This window comes from Balaenoptera musculus, chromosome 10, assembly GCF_009873245.2.
Source record: "Balaenoptera musculus isolate JJ_BM4_2016_0621 chromosome 10, mBalMus1.pri.v3, whole genome shotgun sequence".
NCBI classification, from domain to species: Eukaryota; Metazoa; Chordata; class Mammalia; order Artiodactyla; family Balaenopteridae; genus Balaenoptera; species Balaenoptera musculus.
In genome coordinates, this window is record NC_045794.1 from 47,456,674 (window position 1) to 47,476,438 (window position 19,765).

Consider the following 19,765-nt stretch of genomic DNA (forward strand, 5'->3'; position numbering starts at 1 on the left):
GTTGATTTTTGTGATGGTGTGAGATATTTATTTTCTTTTTCTTTCCTTTATGGATAACTATTAATTCAAACTCATTTGTTTAATAATCCCACCCCTAAACTGTACCTTGCTACATCCCCTCTGTCATCTGATAAAATTCCAGATAGGCATGATATGCTTCTGTTTCAGTTGTCAGTTTGTCTAGCACTGCGCCAATAATACATGCTTTCAAGAACTGTCACTTTATAGTCAGTCTATTTTACAGGGCAAATCCTTTCTCCTCCTATTTCCTACTCATCCTTCTTCACAGAAGTCTTGGCTAATTTTAGCACTTTGGTCTTTAATATCAATTTAAAAATCAATTTATCAAGTCCTGTGAATAACCCTACTAGAACTTAAACTAACATTTTATCAATGTAATAGATAAACTTGGGGAAAATGGCATCTTTAAACCCTTCTCTCCTTCTCTGTAAATTCAGTAAAGAATTTCAGTTTGTCCTTAAGCAGTAAAGGATTCTGAATATTCGATCAGTTGGTACAGAACACATCCATTTGGAACACACTTTGACCCTGTGATCAAATTGCAAACAGCCAAAAGATAAACTCAAAACATCAGGAAGGAGCTGGGGGAGGACGGTGGCCGGCGAGGCTCGCCGCAGACAACGCGGCGGCGATGTCCGCGAGCCAGGCGGGAGCCGCGGCGGCAGCGGCGGGTCCTCGCGCACGGCAGGGCGGCCTGGGCTTCGGCCTCCCTCCGGTTCCTAGGAAGCGGGCCGACGGCCAGCGCGGGAGCAGCAGCGGCAGAGACGGAGGCTCCGGCGCGTCTCTCTCCTCCCCTTGAGCCTGAGCCGGGGGAGGCCAGGCGGCCGGGGTGGCTGGAGGGGGGTCCGCTGCCCGAGAATGGGAATTCTCTTCACCAGGATATGGAGACTGTTCAATCACCAGGAGCACAAAGTTATCATTGTTGGGCTGGATAATGCGGGAAAAACTACCATCCTTTACCAATTTTCTATGAATGAAGTTGTACATACGTCCCCAACAATAGGAAGTAATGTAGAAGAGATAGTGATTAATAATACACGTTTTCTAATGTGGGATATTGGTGGCCAAGAATCTCTTCGTTCTTCGTGGAACACTTACTATACTAACACAGAGTTTGTAATAGTTGTTGTGGACAGTACAGACAGAGAAAGGATTTCTGTAACTAGAGAAGAACTCTATAAAATGTTAGCCCATGAGGACCTAAGGAAAGCTGGATTGCTGATCTTTGCTAATAAACAAGATGTTAAAGAATGCATGACTGTAGCAGAAATCTCCCAGTTTTTGAAACTAACTTCTATTAAAGATCACCAGTGGCATGTCCAGGCATGCTGCGCTCTTACTGGCGAGGGATTATGCCAAGGACTTGAATGGATGATGTCACGACTTAAGATTAGATGATCTCTACTGACCTATTCTCATAGACTTTGTATAAATGAAGTGCTGGACTTTACCTGAAAGCTGCAAAAATTAATGGTTTAGATATATTTATAATAAACTGATTTAAACAGTTAAACTTTTTCTATAAGAAGAAAAATTAAGACCACTTATTTGAAAACAAAGATGAAGTCTCACCTTTCCATCTGCTTTCTCATTAATTCCTTCCAAAGCAAGGTCTTAAAGCTGTGATGGACATTTTTCTCATAAAGAATCCTCTCAGGACATTGTGTAGCCTGTGGTAAGTACAAAGGGAGAGGAGGATATTTTTAACTTTAAGAGCTTTATTATCAAAAGTATTTTGCATAGGGTTGTGTAGGTATTGTGTATATACCTCAAATTCGAGTTAATGGCTTTGATTTATGTTCTTAAAAAAAGGAAATAACACAAAAATTAATAATATCCTTAGTTATAACCATAATGAGATGAGTACTGGCATTGGTGGTAAGTGCCATTTTGTACTTCCCCTATGTTCTCCGTATCATACTAACCAACCCCCAAATCATTGAGCTGCTCTTAAAAAAGAAAGAAAAGAAAAGAAAGGAAAAAGCTTGACATTGTGTACCTAATTTTTTGTTGACCAAATCACATACATGGAAACATGTAGTCCAGCTGAGTGAAATATCTGTCATATTCTTGACTTAGTATTACTAATGGGCAGAATTGCACATTGAGCAATCACCAGATTGCCCCCTTTACTGGACCTTATGCCATCTAAATTTACTGAGTAAATTGTTAATCTATTTTCAGTCAATCATTAATTGTGATTAAAATTATCAAGTGATTTTTTTCAGCATTAATTGGAAACTGTTGCATGAAATATGTCTACGCAGAGAAGAAATATCACACTATAAATATTATCAAATAATTTAGCTACAGTCTTCTTAGATATTAAATTGTATGTCAAGCATTTAAAAGTCAATTTGAGATGAAAAGTAAAGCATATTTTCTAAGCAACAAAGATAAAAAAAAAAAAAAAAAAAACATCAGGAAGCTTTAAAGTTGTACTTAAAGGACAAAAGCAGACTTCTTCATTGTTGGATGATATGAGCACTGCTAATTTTTTTCGAAGGAAAGTCTGATTTGGGAACATAAATATAGATTTTAAAATCACTTTCATCTATCCACTGTAAAGCAGGAAGTTTGCAGCATGGATAATTAACATATACAGATGTGTGTATGGACTCTTTAAGCCGTGGAGCTCACATAAAGCTATTTGTGATATAGAAATATAACCCTGGGGTCCCAGAAACAGCCACAGATGCAACATTCTGCTGTCGAATGCAGCATTGTGCCACTTAACATTATCCATAGACCATTACCGAAGATCATTACTTCCTATCACCTTCTGTACCAGAACACTTACCAGAGCTAACAAATAGCAAAACTGACTGAATGGAAATTATCCTTCGGTTTCTCTCCTAACCATCTTGATTTGGAACAATTAAACAGTATAAATATAGGCAGAAAAAAAGGAAATGATTAAGTTTGGATTGTAAAGCCACTAGAAAACTACTCGGTTCGAAGTTATTAGTTTCCTTAACTGAACCACCCGAGAAAATCAATAATTTAAGCAATGGATTCCATAATTTCCCCAAATGTGTAGGAATGTTTTGTAAACAGTAGTAAAACCATTATCCCTCTTTATCCAGGGAGAATAAAATTTCAATCATCTAATCAATACTTCCATATATGAGATACAAGTTACTTCCATAAAATATATCTTTCTAAATTTCTACCTCTGAATTCAACCCAACCTTCAAGGCCCAACTAAATGTAATATTACCCTTCCCTAGTCAACCACAACAACAAAAATATGTGATGTTCTCCCCTAATCCCCATGCCACCTTGTACCTATTATGACACCAATAACATTTTACTTGTCCCTATAATAACTTTTGGATTGTCTCATTTCACACATGTACTGTTAAGGGCAGAGAAACTATTGGTAATATTATTTTTAATGGCAATTTCATAGGCTCAACCAGTGAAGTGTAGAATCTGTCTCATAGCATAACACTCAGAAAATATGTCAGCCTATTAAATACTGGTATACCATGAGAGAGCAATCTGTTGGCTTTCTCAAGTGACCAAATATGATGATTTGTGTATCTGCATTTAATATTTGGGTCACTAGGATGTGAGTTATTGACACTAATAGGAAAGGACAAACAAGGATTATCACTGACAGCTGAGGGACAGTTGGAGCTGGACATAGCTTAACAAGCTCAGTCTAGTTACAGTGACTTGATGCTGCAAGCTTAGAAGAGTGGCAGGCAGCTACCCAACTCTAATTCTTATGGCATAGAGGGCAATACTTTAACTAAATCATAAAATGATTTTATATTGTGAAACTTTATCAATAGCATTGTGGTGTTTTTGTCCAAATGTGAAAAAAAAATCTCGAAATAACAATGGAGAACTAATATATAACAAAAGGCTGGACTCAGTTGATTTAGGATATAAGTGGTTCTTTTAAAAAAACTAATTTTCATTCCATTTCTTAATAAAAAGAAACAGTTAGATACAATATCCAGAAAATGACATATTGCTGGTACAGAAAGAGCTGGTACCCAGGATATTAAGCCCATTTTTGTAAATCTGATGAATCAATGCATATGTGAGCCCTATCAGATTCCTTCAACCCCTCCTACTGGTCCTCCTTAAAATACATTGGCTGCAATCATCATCAGTCAAATTTCATATGCATATTTAGATTACAAGTTTATTCTTTCAAGAAAAATGTCTCCTTTGTGCCAGGCACTGTGGTACCAGATTTTATGAATAGAAGATTAAGTAAAACTCTCATTCATGAATCTCAAATTCAGGTTGACAAGAGAAAGGACATTCCACTAGCATATGCTAAAACCCAGGATTCAATCAGAAACGTTCAATCTTTTAGTGCAACAATTCCACAAACATATTTTTTTTCTCTTCTCCTGGCCATTAGATGTGGCCAAATGTATCTAATTATAAACAATTGGTGTCTTTGCTCCATGTTTAATGATGACTTCATGAAATTAAAGGAAATAAAGATCAGCAATTTAAGCAGTTATTTGAATAAATGAGCAGTTACTGAAGTTACTTAGCCCTTCACTTAAAAATATACTAGCAGCAGATTTGTCTTACTTTCCCAACATTACCTTTGCATTACCCCTTAAATCAGAACACCAAATACAACCCATGAATTAATAGCATAATCTCTCAGATGAATGAGGTAAATGCAACTTTCTTTACTGATGGTTCAAATTTGTAGGCAACTATTATCAACCTGCCAAGAGAACTGTGCTTTTTAAAATTGTATTAGAAACTGATAAAAGGACTAGACTATTTATAACATATTGGAATTAAAATAAAACTTTTAATGTGAATAAATACTTTTAAATTAAGTGAAACACTGTGTTACCAAGGTATGGGGATTGGGGTTTGAGGAGTGATCAAGCCTGCACGTATTATTTATGCATAAAATACCCCTGCAAAATGAGACCACTGAGACAGACGGTTACCTAAAATTGATGTTATCTGTAATAAGTTTGGGATCTATGTGACAAACTGTCACTAGTCATATTAGGTTTGGTATCATTTAGTTATATATACCCTTATACCCTTGTTTTATTTTTAACAAATTTCCTAAATCTAGTTATGGGGCTGTTTCCTGACTCCTGTTTTTTGAAATCTAGAATAAGGCAGCTTGTCTAATTATATGTTTCCCTTCTTTGATTCAAATAAAAGTTAGTTTCTTTAAGATTTATGTAATTTCTCAAAAAGTAAAAAGTCATTGAAGTTTCTAGGAAGACTATGTCCTGATATCGTTCTTATTTGTATGAAAGGGACTTGTCAAAGCATCTAGTCTCCAGAACTTTTACACTTCTAGTCATTTATCCACTAAAAAGGAGGCAGGGGTAAAATAGTGATGATTTTTGTTTCTGAATGATATGGGTTCTCTTGGTCTAGAAACAAATTAGAGAGTTTGTGGAGTAGGTAATGAATATGAATTAAGTGGAGAAAATTCACTTCCAGCAGTGGAGAAAGTATGAGATTTAGAACTAGACAGACCTCCTAACTCTGCCACCTGCTGCCTGGGAGACTTAATGAATTTTACTAATTTTCCTATGAGCACAGAAATTATATAGAAAAAGCAGTAATTGAATTTGTACCGAAAGATATTGGAAGGTGAGAGGAAGCAAAACAGAGGAGTTGGTATATAATCTGGATTTACTATATGTTATGCCATGTACCTTTGGGGACATTAAATTCTCAAAGCAAACTTATTAGAAAATTTTTGAAAGGGAAGTGTGTACAAAGGAAATAAAAGAACACATACTGTTTTATGGAACTACAACTAACTTTTAAAAATCAGTGTGGCTGGGTATAGAATATAAGAAAGATGGAAAGAAAAATTATGTAAAAGTGAAGCTATAGAAGATGAAAAGAGCCAGATCACCTTGGATGAAAAATATAAGGAGTGTTAACATTATTTTTTAGGCAATAAGAATAGTGTTAGAATATTTCATATTCTTTAATTTAGCATCATCTGTGAGAGGATCCTGTCTCTAAACACAAAAGAGATCGATTCTTTCAAATGGTCTGAAACACTTGGCTCCTTATATCATGAAGTTATTCAGAGCAAATTACAGAGGGGATAATGTACCAGTGTTCAAGGTTGTGACTTCTATTCTTGTTGCTGTATATTCCAAGGAGTCTTCTAAATGGAAGTTTCTTGGAAAATACCCAATAGATTTCCTGCCAGAGATATAATATCTCCATCTTAATTTGGTGCCCCTCATTAATACTCTGAATGATAAGAGTGGAAAACATCTTCATCTAAAATGTTAGTGGCAACAGTTAACGTGCTTCTGACGTGGCGGATTTACTACATGCTCCTTGAAGGAATTTCTTGACTTGGCTTTCAGATAACTGCATGCTTGGTCTTCCTCTGGATCTATTGGCTCCCTTCATCTCTTTTGCTGGGTAGCCTTCCTCTTCCCTATCTCTGAATGTTGGAAGGAGTGAGGACTCCAGAACATTTCTCTCCTGCTCTCTAAATTCACTTCTAGGTGACTTTATTCAAGGGCGTCACTGAACGTATGAATTGGAGATCAAAAGAGAGACTGACACCAGTGAATAAATATTATTATTTGTAATAGACCTAAGTGTATTACAGGAAAACCTAAGAAAATTAAATGGGAATCAGAGGAACTTTAGTTTATTATGAAGGCTGTATTTCAAATCAGTGGAGGAAATATTTTCAACATATTGTCTTGGGTCGACTTGGAGAGACATTTGAGGGAAAGAAAACAAAACAAAACTGAATGTCTGAACAAATTCTAGTTGGAGCAAAGGCTTAAATGTAAAGTAAAATAACAAAAGAAAACAACCAAAATAAACACACACTTATAAAAACTCATACACACACATAAATAATCATAAATATAGCAAAAGAAAACAGTTATGCCATCATAATCATGTAAGTAATATTATTAAAACCTGGAAGAGAAGCTTATTGTTGTCAAAGGTACAAGGAAGAGTATCACGAGGTGACTGAGTCAGAGGATTCTAGAGCCAGACTTTGTTTCCCACCCTGCAACCTTAGGCAAGTTATTGTTTTTTCTTCCGTGCCTCTTCTTCTCATCTTTGAAAGAGAGTAAGTACTTACAAGACTGTTTTGAAACTCTAAGGATTAAAGTAGCTATTAATAATAACGTAAAAATGCTCAAAATTGTGCTTGGCATATAGCTCGTACTAAATATCAGTTAGCTATTATTATTCTAATAAATTGTAGATTTTTGAGTATGAGATACAGCTTGAGCATTTAGGGCCTAAGGTACGAAAGACAGAAAAGCAAGGCTAGAGCTTAGCAGACAGGTCAGGGTGATAGATAGATTTGTTTGTCTGCACTGAGAAGTTTCCTGCGATGTAGGACTTTAAGAGCTAAAACCATGAGTCACTCTACCTTACCTGGAAGATGAGATAAAAGTGATGAGAAAGACGGTGCTCAGCACCAAGGTCAATGTTCTAGGCTGGAGCAGTTTGTATAATCTTACGAGTAGATATCATTCCATCCTCCTCTGAGGAGACATTCTGTAATAAGACCATGCACTTGTACCTCTTACCAAACCACTGTCTAGGGAGAATAAAGTATTGGGGCATTGCAGTGCTGGGGGTGAGATTCCAAAAGCTAGCTGTGCAATTTTTGCGTGCTACCAGTGTGTTCCCTGATTGAATGACCAGGCCATTAGTGCCTACAGAACTGTCCATTTTACTTCTGTTAGTCGGCCTAAATGTGTCCTTGAGAATTATTAAGCATACTGATTTTTAAAAAAATGCCATAGTCTCTAAACCCAGAGAATATCTGAGTGAGAAGCAACTCAATTAACAATCAGTGTTAATCCTTAGTAATGTGGTATTTTTCCTGTCCGTGGAGTTTTAAGAGACCATGTCTCTTTCCAACCATGATTCTCTCTCAGTTCCTTAAAATCTCTCAAAAATTGCTGTTTATATCTTTGAGGTGTACCTCCACCAGAGTCCCATAAAGCAAATTTTGTGTCTGTTAGATAACCCCAAACACACCGTGACAATTTACTGTAGCCAATATTCCATGATGGGTCATTAGATAAATGGGGACAGGGACAGATACATATATAACAGATATATATTTTTTCTTGATCAAAGTTTTGTAAAATTTCCCTTCTCATGGAAAGTTCTTTTTTTTCCCATCAATCAAGGACGTTTGTGTTATAGTTTGCCTTCTATGCCAAAGTACACACTGAACTTTGGTGGGGAAAACCAGATAACATTTATGAAGTTTACCAAAATATTAGAGCCAGGAGGGAGAGGGTCAGGCACTCGTTTTAACTTAGTTTGTATTTTACATCATCTCGGTTATCTCGGGAAGAGATGTCACAGATTTTTTTTTTCCATTCAAAGCTCAAGGTGACTTTAAACTGCAAGATATTGTATTTTAATCTCCAGGTCAGATGTGTGAATCCAACACACTCTCAAAAAAAAAAAAATCTGTGTACAATGTTTAAAAGAATTGATAAGGAAGTTTATGCTCAGGTGAAGTTGAAAAAGGTCAAGAGAATTTGGTTTCAGTTTGCTAAAATATATGTATATACACACAACAATGGCAAGAGAAATGTACTTTTTCCTACAAACATGTTATTTATTTATTAGTTTACTCTTATGAGGAAAAAGTCCTAAATTGGAAACTATCAATAGTATTATTTATATTAATAGATTCACACCATACCCTTAGATTAATTTTTAAACGTATTTTCTGCCAAATTGTAGATGGCCACTCATGACCCAGTTTCAGTATTGAATAGCTGCCATTTAGACTCCTCAAAAGAGAGCAAAAACATCATATTTAAAAATACAATAATCCTAAACTTCCAGTTACAAAATAAATGAGTCACAGGGATGAAATGTACAGTGTGGGGAATATAGTCAGTAATAATATAATATCTTTGAATGGTGACCAAGGTAGTCAAAAGATCTAAACTTCCAGTTATAAGATAAATAAGTACTAGGGATGTAATGTACAACATAATTAATAAAATTAATAGTCTTGTAGGTTACATATGAAAGTTGTTAAGAGAGTAAACCTTAAGAGTTCTCATCACAAAGGAAAGAATTTTTCTTTCTCTTTTATTTTGTATCTATATGAAGATGATGGATGTTCACTGAACTTACTGCGGTCATCATTTCATGATGTGTGAAAGTCAAATCATTATCCACATGCATTAAATTTATACAGAGCTGTGTATCACTTATATCTCAATAAGCCTGGACAAAGAAACCCCGAATTCCTCAATATAGTATAGTAATATGTTTATAGACAGAACCATGTAAATTATCATCACCCTATGGAAAGTACTCAGACAGATATCTCTTAATATAAATTGAATCACCATCAGTGTATTCACATTGTGACATTATCAAGGTACGCAACATAGGGTATCCCATGCACAGAAGATACCGTATGTCAATATATATAGCAAATACTAACATAGAGTAGCTTGGTACAAAACAGATTGATATAGAGCAAACTTCAAACAGTTCTTTGAGAAGAAGCTAATGTGAGAGGAAGAAGTGAAGGCGCACTTGACAATTGACAAGAAGTTGACAGTTCTTCATCAGGCAATTTAATGTGATAACAAGGATTGGGGTTCTTTTTCTTGCCAAAAATGCCTGTAAGAAGTAATAATTGTGGAAGCATGAGAATTTGCTGCAATAAGCTGAACAAATGCTTAAAATTCAAAATGTAATTCACCCTAAAGGGCTTGAGGTTAAAAATGAAATACAACTCAGAATATACATATTTACACTTATCTCTTATAGAGCATATGTTCCCTTCCAAGCTATTCAAGGATTTACCATTTGCCATGTTTTCACAGATTAAATATTGTTAAATGCTCCAAGGCACAGTTCATAGCTACTTTCAAGATTAAAACTAACAAAAAATCTGTTTTAAATACATCCTTGTTATTTGACAGTTTAGTGCCTCTAAATCATATAAAGACAGCCTATTTTATTCCTCTATAATTCAATACTGCAAATGTTAGCATATTGAATATTAATATGATCAATAACAAAACATCTAACCCAACTGTATTTCTTTTTTAATTCTATAAAGTAATATACTGGATACTTTTACAAAGCTGGGAGGGATATCAAAGTCTTGAATATTCATTTTACTTTGCTTTTTTTCTATGTGCAACTATGTGTTTAAGTTTTTATCACTTTTTGCTTTTTTCCAAGAGCCCTTATAAGAACAAACAATAAATATTTAATATACAGGGCACCTTTTGTACAATTTTAACCTTTCCTTTTGTCTCTCAATAGCAGGATCACTAGTTTTTCAATTTGGGGGTATAATATCTTAAGTGTCATTTCCATCAAAGGGGAGCAGAATATGCAACCCCTAAATGTGCCACTTTGGCATGTGGATTATTTTGGGCTGAAGGCACTTAAGACCCAGCAGATTCAGGAAAAACTTCTACCTCTCCCTTAAGCCTGTAAGAATTTAACTAGGGGTCCTGGTCCAGAAAGAGAGCAACTACCAGAGATGACTACTTTTTATCTGGAAGACTTATCTGCATGGCAGGGCAAACATCTAATTACCAAACATCTGTTCTTCTTATCTTCCTGTGAATTGCCCTCCTCCCCTTTGAAGCCTCAGGCCCCTACCCCATTTCTTATCTCAGGATATAATGTAGCTCAGGATATAATATATATTTTATTAATATGCCATATTATTATAGCACATTGAAGGCTCTAAGAAGTCCTTAGGTAGAGACACTTGCTTTGCTGAAATTTACCTCAACATTTCCTGATCTTTTTGGAACCTATTAACACTCCACTGTTTGTTTAGGAAACAGGACTCTGACAGCTGTTCTGCCTGACTGTCCACGTTGTTTTGGCCCTCTTTAGAGGGGTGTGTGTGTGTGTGTGTGTGTGTGTGTGTGTATAAATTGTCATTTGCCACTGGCCAAGGTGAAGCATATTTTATAAAATAATTATATGAAACTTCCTGTTTCAGGTATTGGAGAGTTCAATTTGTTGACTCTGCCCCCTAAATCACACAGTGTCCTCTTTATAGGAATCCTCTGCAGAAAGTGTTCTTGTATCTCAGGACCAGGAAAAGCAATAGTCTTATGCTGTGATTTTTTTTAAATTAATATTTAATGGACTACAAACTGAAAGCAAAATCATTTAAAGTGTGAGTAGCAAAATTATATTGTAATGATAACTTTAACATCTACACACTCAGAATTGAAAGAACATTTTATTCCTAGTTTCTAGCAGAGTCTTGGCAAATGGTAAGAAAGCAAAAAATACTTTTCTAATGTCTATCACTATATTTCATCTAGACAATTGTTTTTATAATTATAATGCAAAGCATCCTGGAAAATTATTTATCTTATTTAAAACAGTAGATGGTGTTATAACATACACTTGCTATGGCCTATGAAAATTCATTCCCTACCTCACCTCTCTTCATCCCCTGACTTCTCCCCAAAAGACTTGATTTTGTTCAGATTTCCATCCTCCTTTGCACTCAGAGAGTCTGACCCATCTCAAGTAAGTCCCAATTTGTCTAAACTAGTCATAGAAGTTATTTCTAGCCAATGGTGCGTGAAGAAAACTTATTGAGGAAACACTTAGAAAAGATTTCTTCACTCTTTAAAATGAAGATACAGAGTTTATCTCTTTTGATGTTGGCCATCATTACCATGCCTGGGTGTGATATCTGGAACTGCGGGTAAACCAAAGAGCAAAGCCAATTAATGTGGGGATGGGGGTTAGAGACAGAGATACGGGAATAAACTAAGTCATTAATTTTCTTATCATGTCACTGAATAAACCAACCCTGGAGTTGTCCTTTCCTGTCTTTCCCTGAGCTTCTTGTTAAGTGAGAATCTTATTAAGTAAATGAGTAAAATTTCAAATAAAGTCCAGTTAAGGCTATTTAAATGGCAGTTTTCCATTACTTGCAATCAAAGCATCCTAATTGCCATACTTGTCTAGCTTCCAACACTTTTACTCAGATTAAAATTCTGAGTAAAATTTTACTCAGAATTTTAATCACCAAATCCAGTTTTTGTAGTTTAAATTTACTAGATGTAAGAATTCGTATCACTAGACTTTTATTTTCCTTTTATTTTACTAAGATTACAGGTGCTAGATTATCCTTCTCTCAGATTCAATGGCATTGTATCCTTATTAAGTTTATTTCGTCTATCTTAAGTGTCAATGTGAATAGAAATATTCCATCTTTAAACACAAATGCATTAAGCTTAAGCTTCCACAATAAATAAATGTATTGAAATTTTATAAATTATCAACACTTTTCCTGATAAATTTTCAACTATTTTTCATTCACAGTGATTTTTTTTTCTTAAACATACATTCAAAATGGTGAACATTTTAGTCCTCTACTTTAACAAAACTTAAAAATCCCAGGTTTGACTGACTAACTGAAATTGAGACCTTCTATATTAACATCTTTAATGTCACATCTTAAAACTATGACTTTCGAACTGAAATTTTCTGTCCTTACAGTGGTATTTCTTTTGAGAGGATTTATTATGTGGAATTTAGTACAGCAGACATGGCCCTTGCACTGCTCTCTATTTCTCATCCCAGTATTTGTACAATTCAGTATTTTGAATGGAACATCCTGCTGGAATCTGCTCTTTTCTGTTTGTGAAACATACTAAATAAAAAATAGTTTATTTCTCCAGGACAGTAAATCCTGTCTTTATGTTGATAGGTGTCTCCTTCATGAAGAGAAATCCAACATATCAAATATTGAAGAGACTGACACCTAAAATATTGTTTTTACTAGTTAAGTTTGGGACTTTGAAAGAAAAAGAAAAACCCAACAGGCACCCAACAGAAAATTTTAAACTGGTAGCATTTTCATTCAGTTGGGAGTGATTAGTTTTTTTATCCATGTTGAACAACTTCTTCCCAACGTTTTCTATTATGTGAGTCAGATGAGTATCAATGGACAAAGAAGCTTATTAATATGACCTTCTTTAATTACCAGTCTCATACACACATAGGCAATTGATGAAAAAAGCTGGTTGTAAAGCAGAGAAATTGTTTTCAAACAAAGGGAGATGAAAACTGTTTTAGGCAGCTCATGCTGACATAACAAAATACTATAACCTGGTAGCTTAAACAACAGACATATATCTCTCAGAGTTTCGGAGGCCGGGTAGTCGGAGATCAGGGTGATGATATGGTCGAGTTCTGGTGAGGACCTACTTCCTGGCTTGCAGACAGCTGCCTTCTTGCTATACCCTCACATTGCTACACAGCGGAAAGAGAGCAAGCTCTTTATCTCTTATAAGGGTACTAATCCCATCATGAGAACCCTACCTTCATAAGCTCATCTAAATCTAATTACTTCCTAGAGCCCCACCTCCTGATACAATTACATCGAGAATTAGGGCTTCAACATATGAATTTGGGTGGGAGGGAACACATCAGTCCATAACAAAAACTTAGTAATTAAGTAACTTCGGAAATTATTGATTCCACAAATAAGATTACAATATTAATCACACTCATGATCTGATGTAATTTTTCCTATGTATGTGTATATTTACTCATCACCAAACATACATTCTATAGAAGTTGGTCCGCTACTTTAGGAAGCAAACTTGCATCATTCTCCTCCCAATAAACTCAGGAAATTTTTAAAAAGCCATTCATGAGAATTTTTAAACTATATTTTTTTGAAGCTCAAATTTCATGAACTTAGAGGATGTCCAGGAAGCATTTTAGGGGTCCTGAAGCCAGTGGTAGCATCAAATATTTCATATTTGGCTTCAGTGTCATATTTCGGATTTTGGAAATTGCATTTCTTGGAATTGGACTGTGGATGTGGAATGAAAAAGGAGTTCTGGCCGACATCTCTTCCATCACCGAACTTGGTGGCTTTGACCCGGTTTGGCTCTTCTTTGTGGTGGGGGCAGTGATGTTCATTCTGGGATTGCAGGGTGCATTGGAGCTCTTTTGTTTCACTAATTATCTTCCAAAAGTCACTGGTAGCATGCAAAATGTCAATACGTGTTTATGACAAAGGGTCTGTAGTCAAAATTACAAGTTGCACAGTAGAAAAATCTGTATGTAATTTTCCAGTGGCTCTCTGTATCCCGAGGTTCTGCATTTGCAGATTCATCCAACCATGGATTGTGTGGTACTCTAGTATGTACTTATTGAAAAAAGACCACATGTAAGTGGACCTTCACCGTTCAAACCATGTTGTTCAAGTGTCACCTGTATTTGGTGACTGATAACTTAAAAGTTACACTCCATGACTCATACTATAGAACTTCTTTGAGCCATTAAATTGATCATGTTTATTGCGCATATCAGGAAGGGGGTAACATGCACACTAGTTTCCATGCTTGTTTCACCATGGACTCCTACATACATGCACGTGTGTGTTGGGGAGGTTGTTTATTTAGGCCTCTATTAACATAAGACATCATGTGGAACACAACTTAGGAAAATGAGAAAAAGTATCAGGATGAATTGCTTGATTTTATGCTCATATCTTTGTAGAAACCTAAGTTGATTAAATAATAATAAAATATGTAAAGTTTATTTAACAGGGTACCTATGTGTTTTTTATTCATTTAAATATTGCTATAAACCATCATCCTGTAAAATAACTTATCAACATTTAGCAAATTTTGTCCTTATTGAGCTTTTACATGGCCCTGGTCTGGTAATTTAGAAAGGGCTGGAACCAATATATTTTAGTATATTTTCCTAGAGTTTTAAGGAAATGTCTTCCCTTGCGAGATATTTATTGTTATGCCTTAATTAAATAAAAGGGTTAATTTCTAAAATTAAACATTTTGTTCATTTTCTACTATATGTCTGGCCTTTTGTAATCAAAGGATGCCTATAGTCCTTACACATTTCCCCCCATATATCTTTTGCTTGGAAAGAGGTATTTTTTACTTTACATGTATATCACTTTAAACCAAATGTGTTTAACTTCTATTGTGCAAAATTTCTTATTTTCTTTTAGCGCTCTTATTTGTGGACTAGCCATCTATGTCTTTGATGAAAGAGCACCTCTTGATTTTCTGACAAGGACTAACCCTACTGAAAGCATGTTATCTCTCTCCAGAAAACTTCAGCTTTCTCATTTGAATGGTGTAATTAGCTAGTTTGTGGTCTATTTTCCTGGGTCAACACATGCGACTAGTCTTTCAATAAACTTAGCTCTCATTTTCCTTTTTAACCTCGACAATTTTTTAAAATCAATTATTGGGACATGATCAACCATAACAGAATTAGGAAACAGGAAAATCATGCCATTTGTCACCAAAAGGCCTGGTTTGAAAACTTTCTTCACCATTAGAAGCTCAGTAACTGTATTACACGTCGAATTATAACTTCTGGTTTGGTCTTCTCTTTTGTAAAATTGGAATTATATTCATATGTGGTCTGGTGGGGCTATTTGGAACTTGTCAATATGTAGAAGCTTTAGTAAAGATTATGGGAGTATTTCCAGAAAGTGACTGGCTAAGGGGGAACCAAGCTAAACTCTTCTCCTTGAGGGTTTGTGAAGAGAAGCAGCAGAGTGAGCAAAACCTTCTGAAACAGAGTCATGTGATAGATCTATGTCTAAAGGGTGAGTTTTGTTGTAGTTTTTTAAGAATTTATGTTTTTTTAGAGTTTTAGGTTCACAGCAAAATTGAGAGGAAGGCACAGAGATTTCCCATATATCCCCTGCCTGCACACATGCATAGCCTCTTACATTAACACATCTCTCACCAGAGTGGTACATTTATTTCTTTTATTAAAGTTGAGTTGATTTACAGTGTTGTGTTCATTTCTGCTGTACAGCAAAGTGACTCAGTTATACACATATATAATTCTTTTTATATTCTTTTCTATTATGGTTTATCCCAGGATATTGAATATAGTTCCCTGCGCTATACAGTAGGACTTTGTTGTTTATCCATTCTATATGTAATAGTTTGCATCTGCTAATCCCAAACTTGCAGTCCTTCCCTCCCCCACCCTCTCTCCCCCTTGGCAACCACAGTTCTCTTCTCTATGTCTGTGAGTCTGTTTCTGTTTCATAGATAGGTTCATTTGTGCCATATTTTAGATTCCACATATAAATGATATTATATGGTATTTGTCTTTCTTTTTCTGACTTACTTAGTATGATAATCTCTAGTTGCATCTATGTTGCCGCAAATGGCATTATTTCATTCTTTTTTATGGCAGAGTAGTATTCCATTGTATATATGTAGAGTGGTACATTTCTTACAATTGATGAACTTACACTGACACATCACAATATGTTAATAGTTAACTTAATATCCATTAGGGTTCACTCTTGCTTTCGTATATTTTATGGGTTTGGACAAATGTATAATCACATGTGCCCATCATTATAGTACCATACAGAGTATTTTCACTGCCCTAAAAATCCTCTGTTTTGCCTGTTCATCCCTGCCCTCACCTTAGTCCCTGGCAACCACTGATCTTTTTACTAACTCGATAGTTTAGCCTTTTCCAGAATGCCATATAGTTGGAATAACACAGTATGTAGGCTTTTCAGATTAGCTTCCTTCACTTAGGAATGTGCATTTAAGGCTTCTCCAAGTCTTTTCATGGCTTGATAGCCTGTTTCTTTTAAGTGCTGAATAATATTCCATAGCCTGGATATACCACAATTTATTTATTCATTCACCTACTGAAGGACATCTTGGTTGCTTCCAAGTTTGGCAATTACGAAGAAAGCTGCTATAAACATCTGTGTGCAGGTTTTTCTGTAAACACAAGTATTCAACTCATTTGGTTAAACATCAAGGAGCATGATTACTAGATCACATGGTAAGAGTGTGTTCAGTTTTGTAAGAAACTGCCAAACTGTCTTCCAAAGAGGTTGTACCATTTTGCATTCTCACTAGCAATGAATGAGAGTTTCTGTTGCTCCGCATCCTTGCCAGCACTTGGTGTTGTCAGTGTCCTGGGTTTTTCCATTCTGCTAAGTGTATAGTGGTTAAAGGGAGAGTCATGAAATAAAAACAAAAGCAAAAAACGAGGTTGCATTACATGACAATTTCTGTCTAAAATAAAATAAGATGCAATAGGCACTTGTTCTTTCTTTTGTTTTTCCTTGGCTCGCAGTCTTCTCTCTTGTTTCTCCTTGTCAAGCCTCGCTGAGATTTCACTCTGTTGACCTAGAACAAAAAGACTGCCAGATATTTCTCCAACAAAGATGGATTTATTGAGGATCAGCAGAGAATTGCAATTTGGGGTCTGCAACCATGGCGAGCCATGTGCAAGTCCCTGCTCAATGAGGGAAGGAGAACACTTTTGTAGAGAAGAAAAGGAAGCTGGGAGTGTTATAGTAAATGGAGTCCATGGCTTTTCATTGGTTGAATCCTTGCCAGGAAAGAAAAAGGAGTCTTTCTTCTTCCCGTTTGGGCTCTGTTATTGTCACAGGGTGTGAGAGCTCCCCATCGGGCCTCCTGACTCTATTTAATTGAGGTTCCTGTATATTAACTTTTTTGCAACTCTAACCTCCTTATCTTTTACTTCTTACCATATTAAGTGTTGTTTCAACAGCACTAATTAATAAGATTTTAATATTTATTAAAATATTTTTGCTTTACATGCTCCTTGTCCTAGGTGAGCTCACATGGCAGTCTCCAGAGGTAAATGTTAGGAAGACTGAACCATAGTAGGTAAAGATAAGAAGGAAATTGCCAGAGAGCAACCAAAGTTACATTCTGTGAGCCTGCTTGTGAAATCCAGGGAGTCTGAAATAGGTTTATCCAAGATATGGGGTAAAAGAAGGCTGCAAATAAGAAAAGTTTATTTGAGGTCTTAGGAATTGCAATTTGGGAAATACGGATTTGGGTAAAACTGAAAGGGTGTTCCAGGGATGAGAAAGAGTCAGGGGATTATAAAGGCAAAAGCCACAATATTGTTAAAGTTGTCTGGCAAGAATTATGATTGACTCAGACACAAAAACGGAAATATTTGTTCTTAAGGGATAGGCTATCATGAGTTATTTTAGGGTTAGGGTCCAATAAGTATCTTGAGTTCCTGGAACACTGGGCAGATGTTCTGGATGCCTGAAGTAAAACAATAAGTGGTCAAAATTCAGATTCCATCCAGGCTGAGACGTGCATACGTCACACTTCCTCATTAGCCTCCTGGCTCCGTTTTAGAGAGCTCTTTTAGCAATACTGACTCCATCTTGGTTTCCCTCTCATAAATTATAAATGAAGAAAAAAATAGCATACACTGTCCTAGAATGTTAGGATAAAGACTGTGAGTCAGTAGGTCAGGGAATCCACACATATATGGATTCTATATATGTAAATATATGTATATTTATATATATACATTTCTATGAATATATATAAATTTGTATATATATGACAGAGAAACTATCATAAATGCTCTCTGGAGCTGACATATTGATTTTTGAGTCCTCTGCATATAGAAGATAATTACTTGCTTTTGGTGTGAGGGAGGCAGTGTGAAGAAGAATGAGGGCATGAGGGTCTGGAAAGAAACCTGGAGAAAGTCCATCCTCCAACATTAATGGGGGAGAAAAAGCATAGGATCTAATAAAGTACGTAGAATTAAGGAGAAAATCCAGAAGAGTATTATGTCACAGAAACTGAGGCACAAGTGTTTCAAGAAAGAGGTGTTCACGAGCGTCAAAGTAAGGACTGAGGAATGTCAGCTGCATGTAGTGACACGGCAGTCATTGAAATCCTTGGAGTTGCTGGAGCAAAGAGGAGAAAGTAAGCCAGACAGGAGCAGTGCGTAAGAGGAATGAGAAGAGGTAAACGATGAGTCTCCTGAAAGTTTGGTTTTCAAGCGGACAACCGTGGGGCAGTAGCTGAAAGTTTTTATTTTTTACTTTAAAATAGAAGTCAAGGCCATTTCCTAAGAGTAAGCAGGATAACTGTGGTCCAATGTTTGGAAAACAACTAGAGAGCATTTGAGGTAATTGTGGAGAGTGCAAAAGTGAGTTATCAGAGAATCAGAGAAATGTGGCAATGCTGAGGGCCCACTTGAAATTGTTGCCTTCCAGTTTACAGCAGAATTCATATATTGTCTAATGAGATATTTTCCAGTGGCTTTAGAATAATCAGTGCAGGCTTAAAGAAGACAGATAGGTTCATTAAAGGTAGGAGTTTGGGCAGATGTGTTCAATTAAAAATGAAGGAAAATGAGTTTCGTTTTGCAAGAGGGTTGCTGAGATGATGTACCATGAAATCTAAGTAGGAAAGGAGAGAAGGGACCACCACAATAAGTGGTCTGTTTTTTGTTGAAGAACAAAAGCAAATACGCAAGTTGAAAAGAGAGTAGGTGGTATTCAGAGTGAAATGTTTGACTATTCATTTTATAGTTGTTACGCAAGTTGACAAGAACCAAGGTGTGATGATGAGAGTAGCTCAAATAGAGGAGGGGGCTGTCATTGAAGGTGAATGATTTGAATCACTTGGAGGCCATTGGATCAAACAAGCCATTCAAGGGGACATTTAAGTCACCAGGGCAAGGGCTAGAAATGAGGTATATAGGGATACAGAGGAATTCTGTAAGCCAAGCCGTGAAATTGCTAACAAATGAAAGGGGGTGACATGAAGGTTGCTGAGAACAAGGAAGGAAAGAGGATGCTGTAGATGAATGTAACACATCTCAAAGAGACTTCCTTTTCTTTAAGAAGATAGAGAAATAAAGTGTTGGCAGAGGCGTTAGTGATGGGAGGAGGGGCAAAGATCATACGTCTCAG

General features: G+C 36.0%; 1 protein-coding gene across 1 annotated transcript; it reads left to right on the plus strand.

Moving 5' to 3' along the window:
* Window positions 1-604: 604 nt before the first annotated feature.
* On the plus strand, window positions 605-2,411 carry LOC118901489 (ADP-ribosylation factor-like protein 5A). Its single transcript, XM_036864636.1, has one exon. It carries the CDS (start codon window positions 880-882, stop codon window positions 1,417-1,419), a length of 540 nt encoding a protein of 179 aa, XP_036720531.1. The 5' UTR covers window positions 605-879; the 3' UTR covers window positions 1,420-2,411.
* The last annotated feature ends 17,354 nt before the right edge of the window (window positions 2,412-19,765 follow it).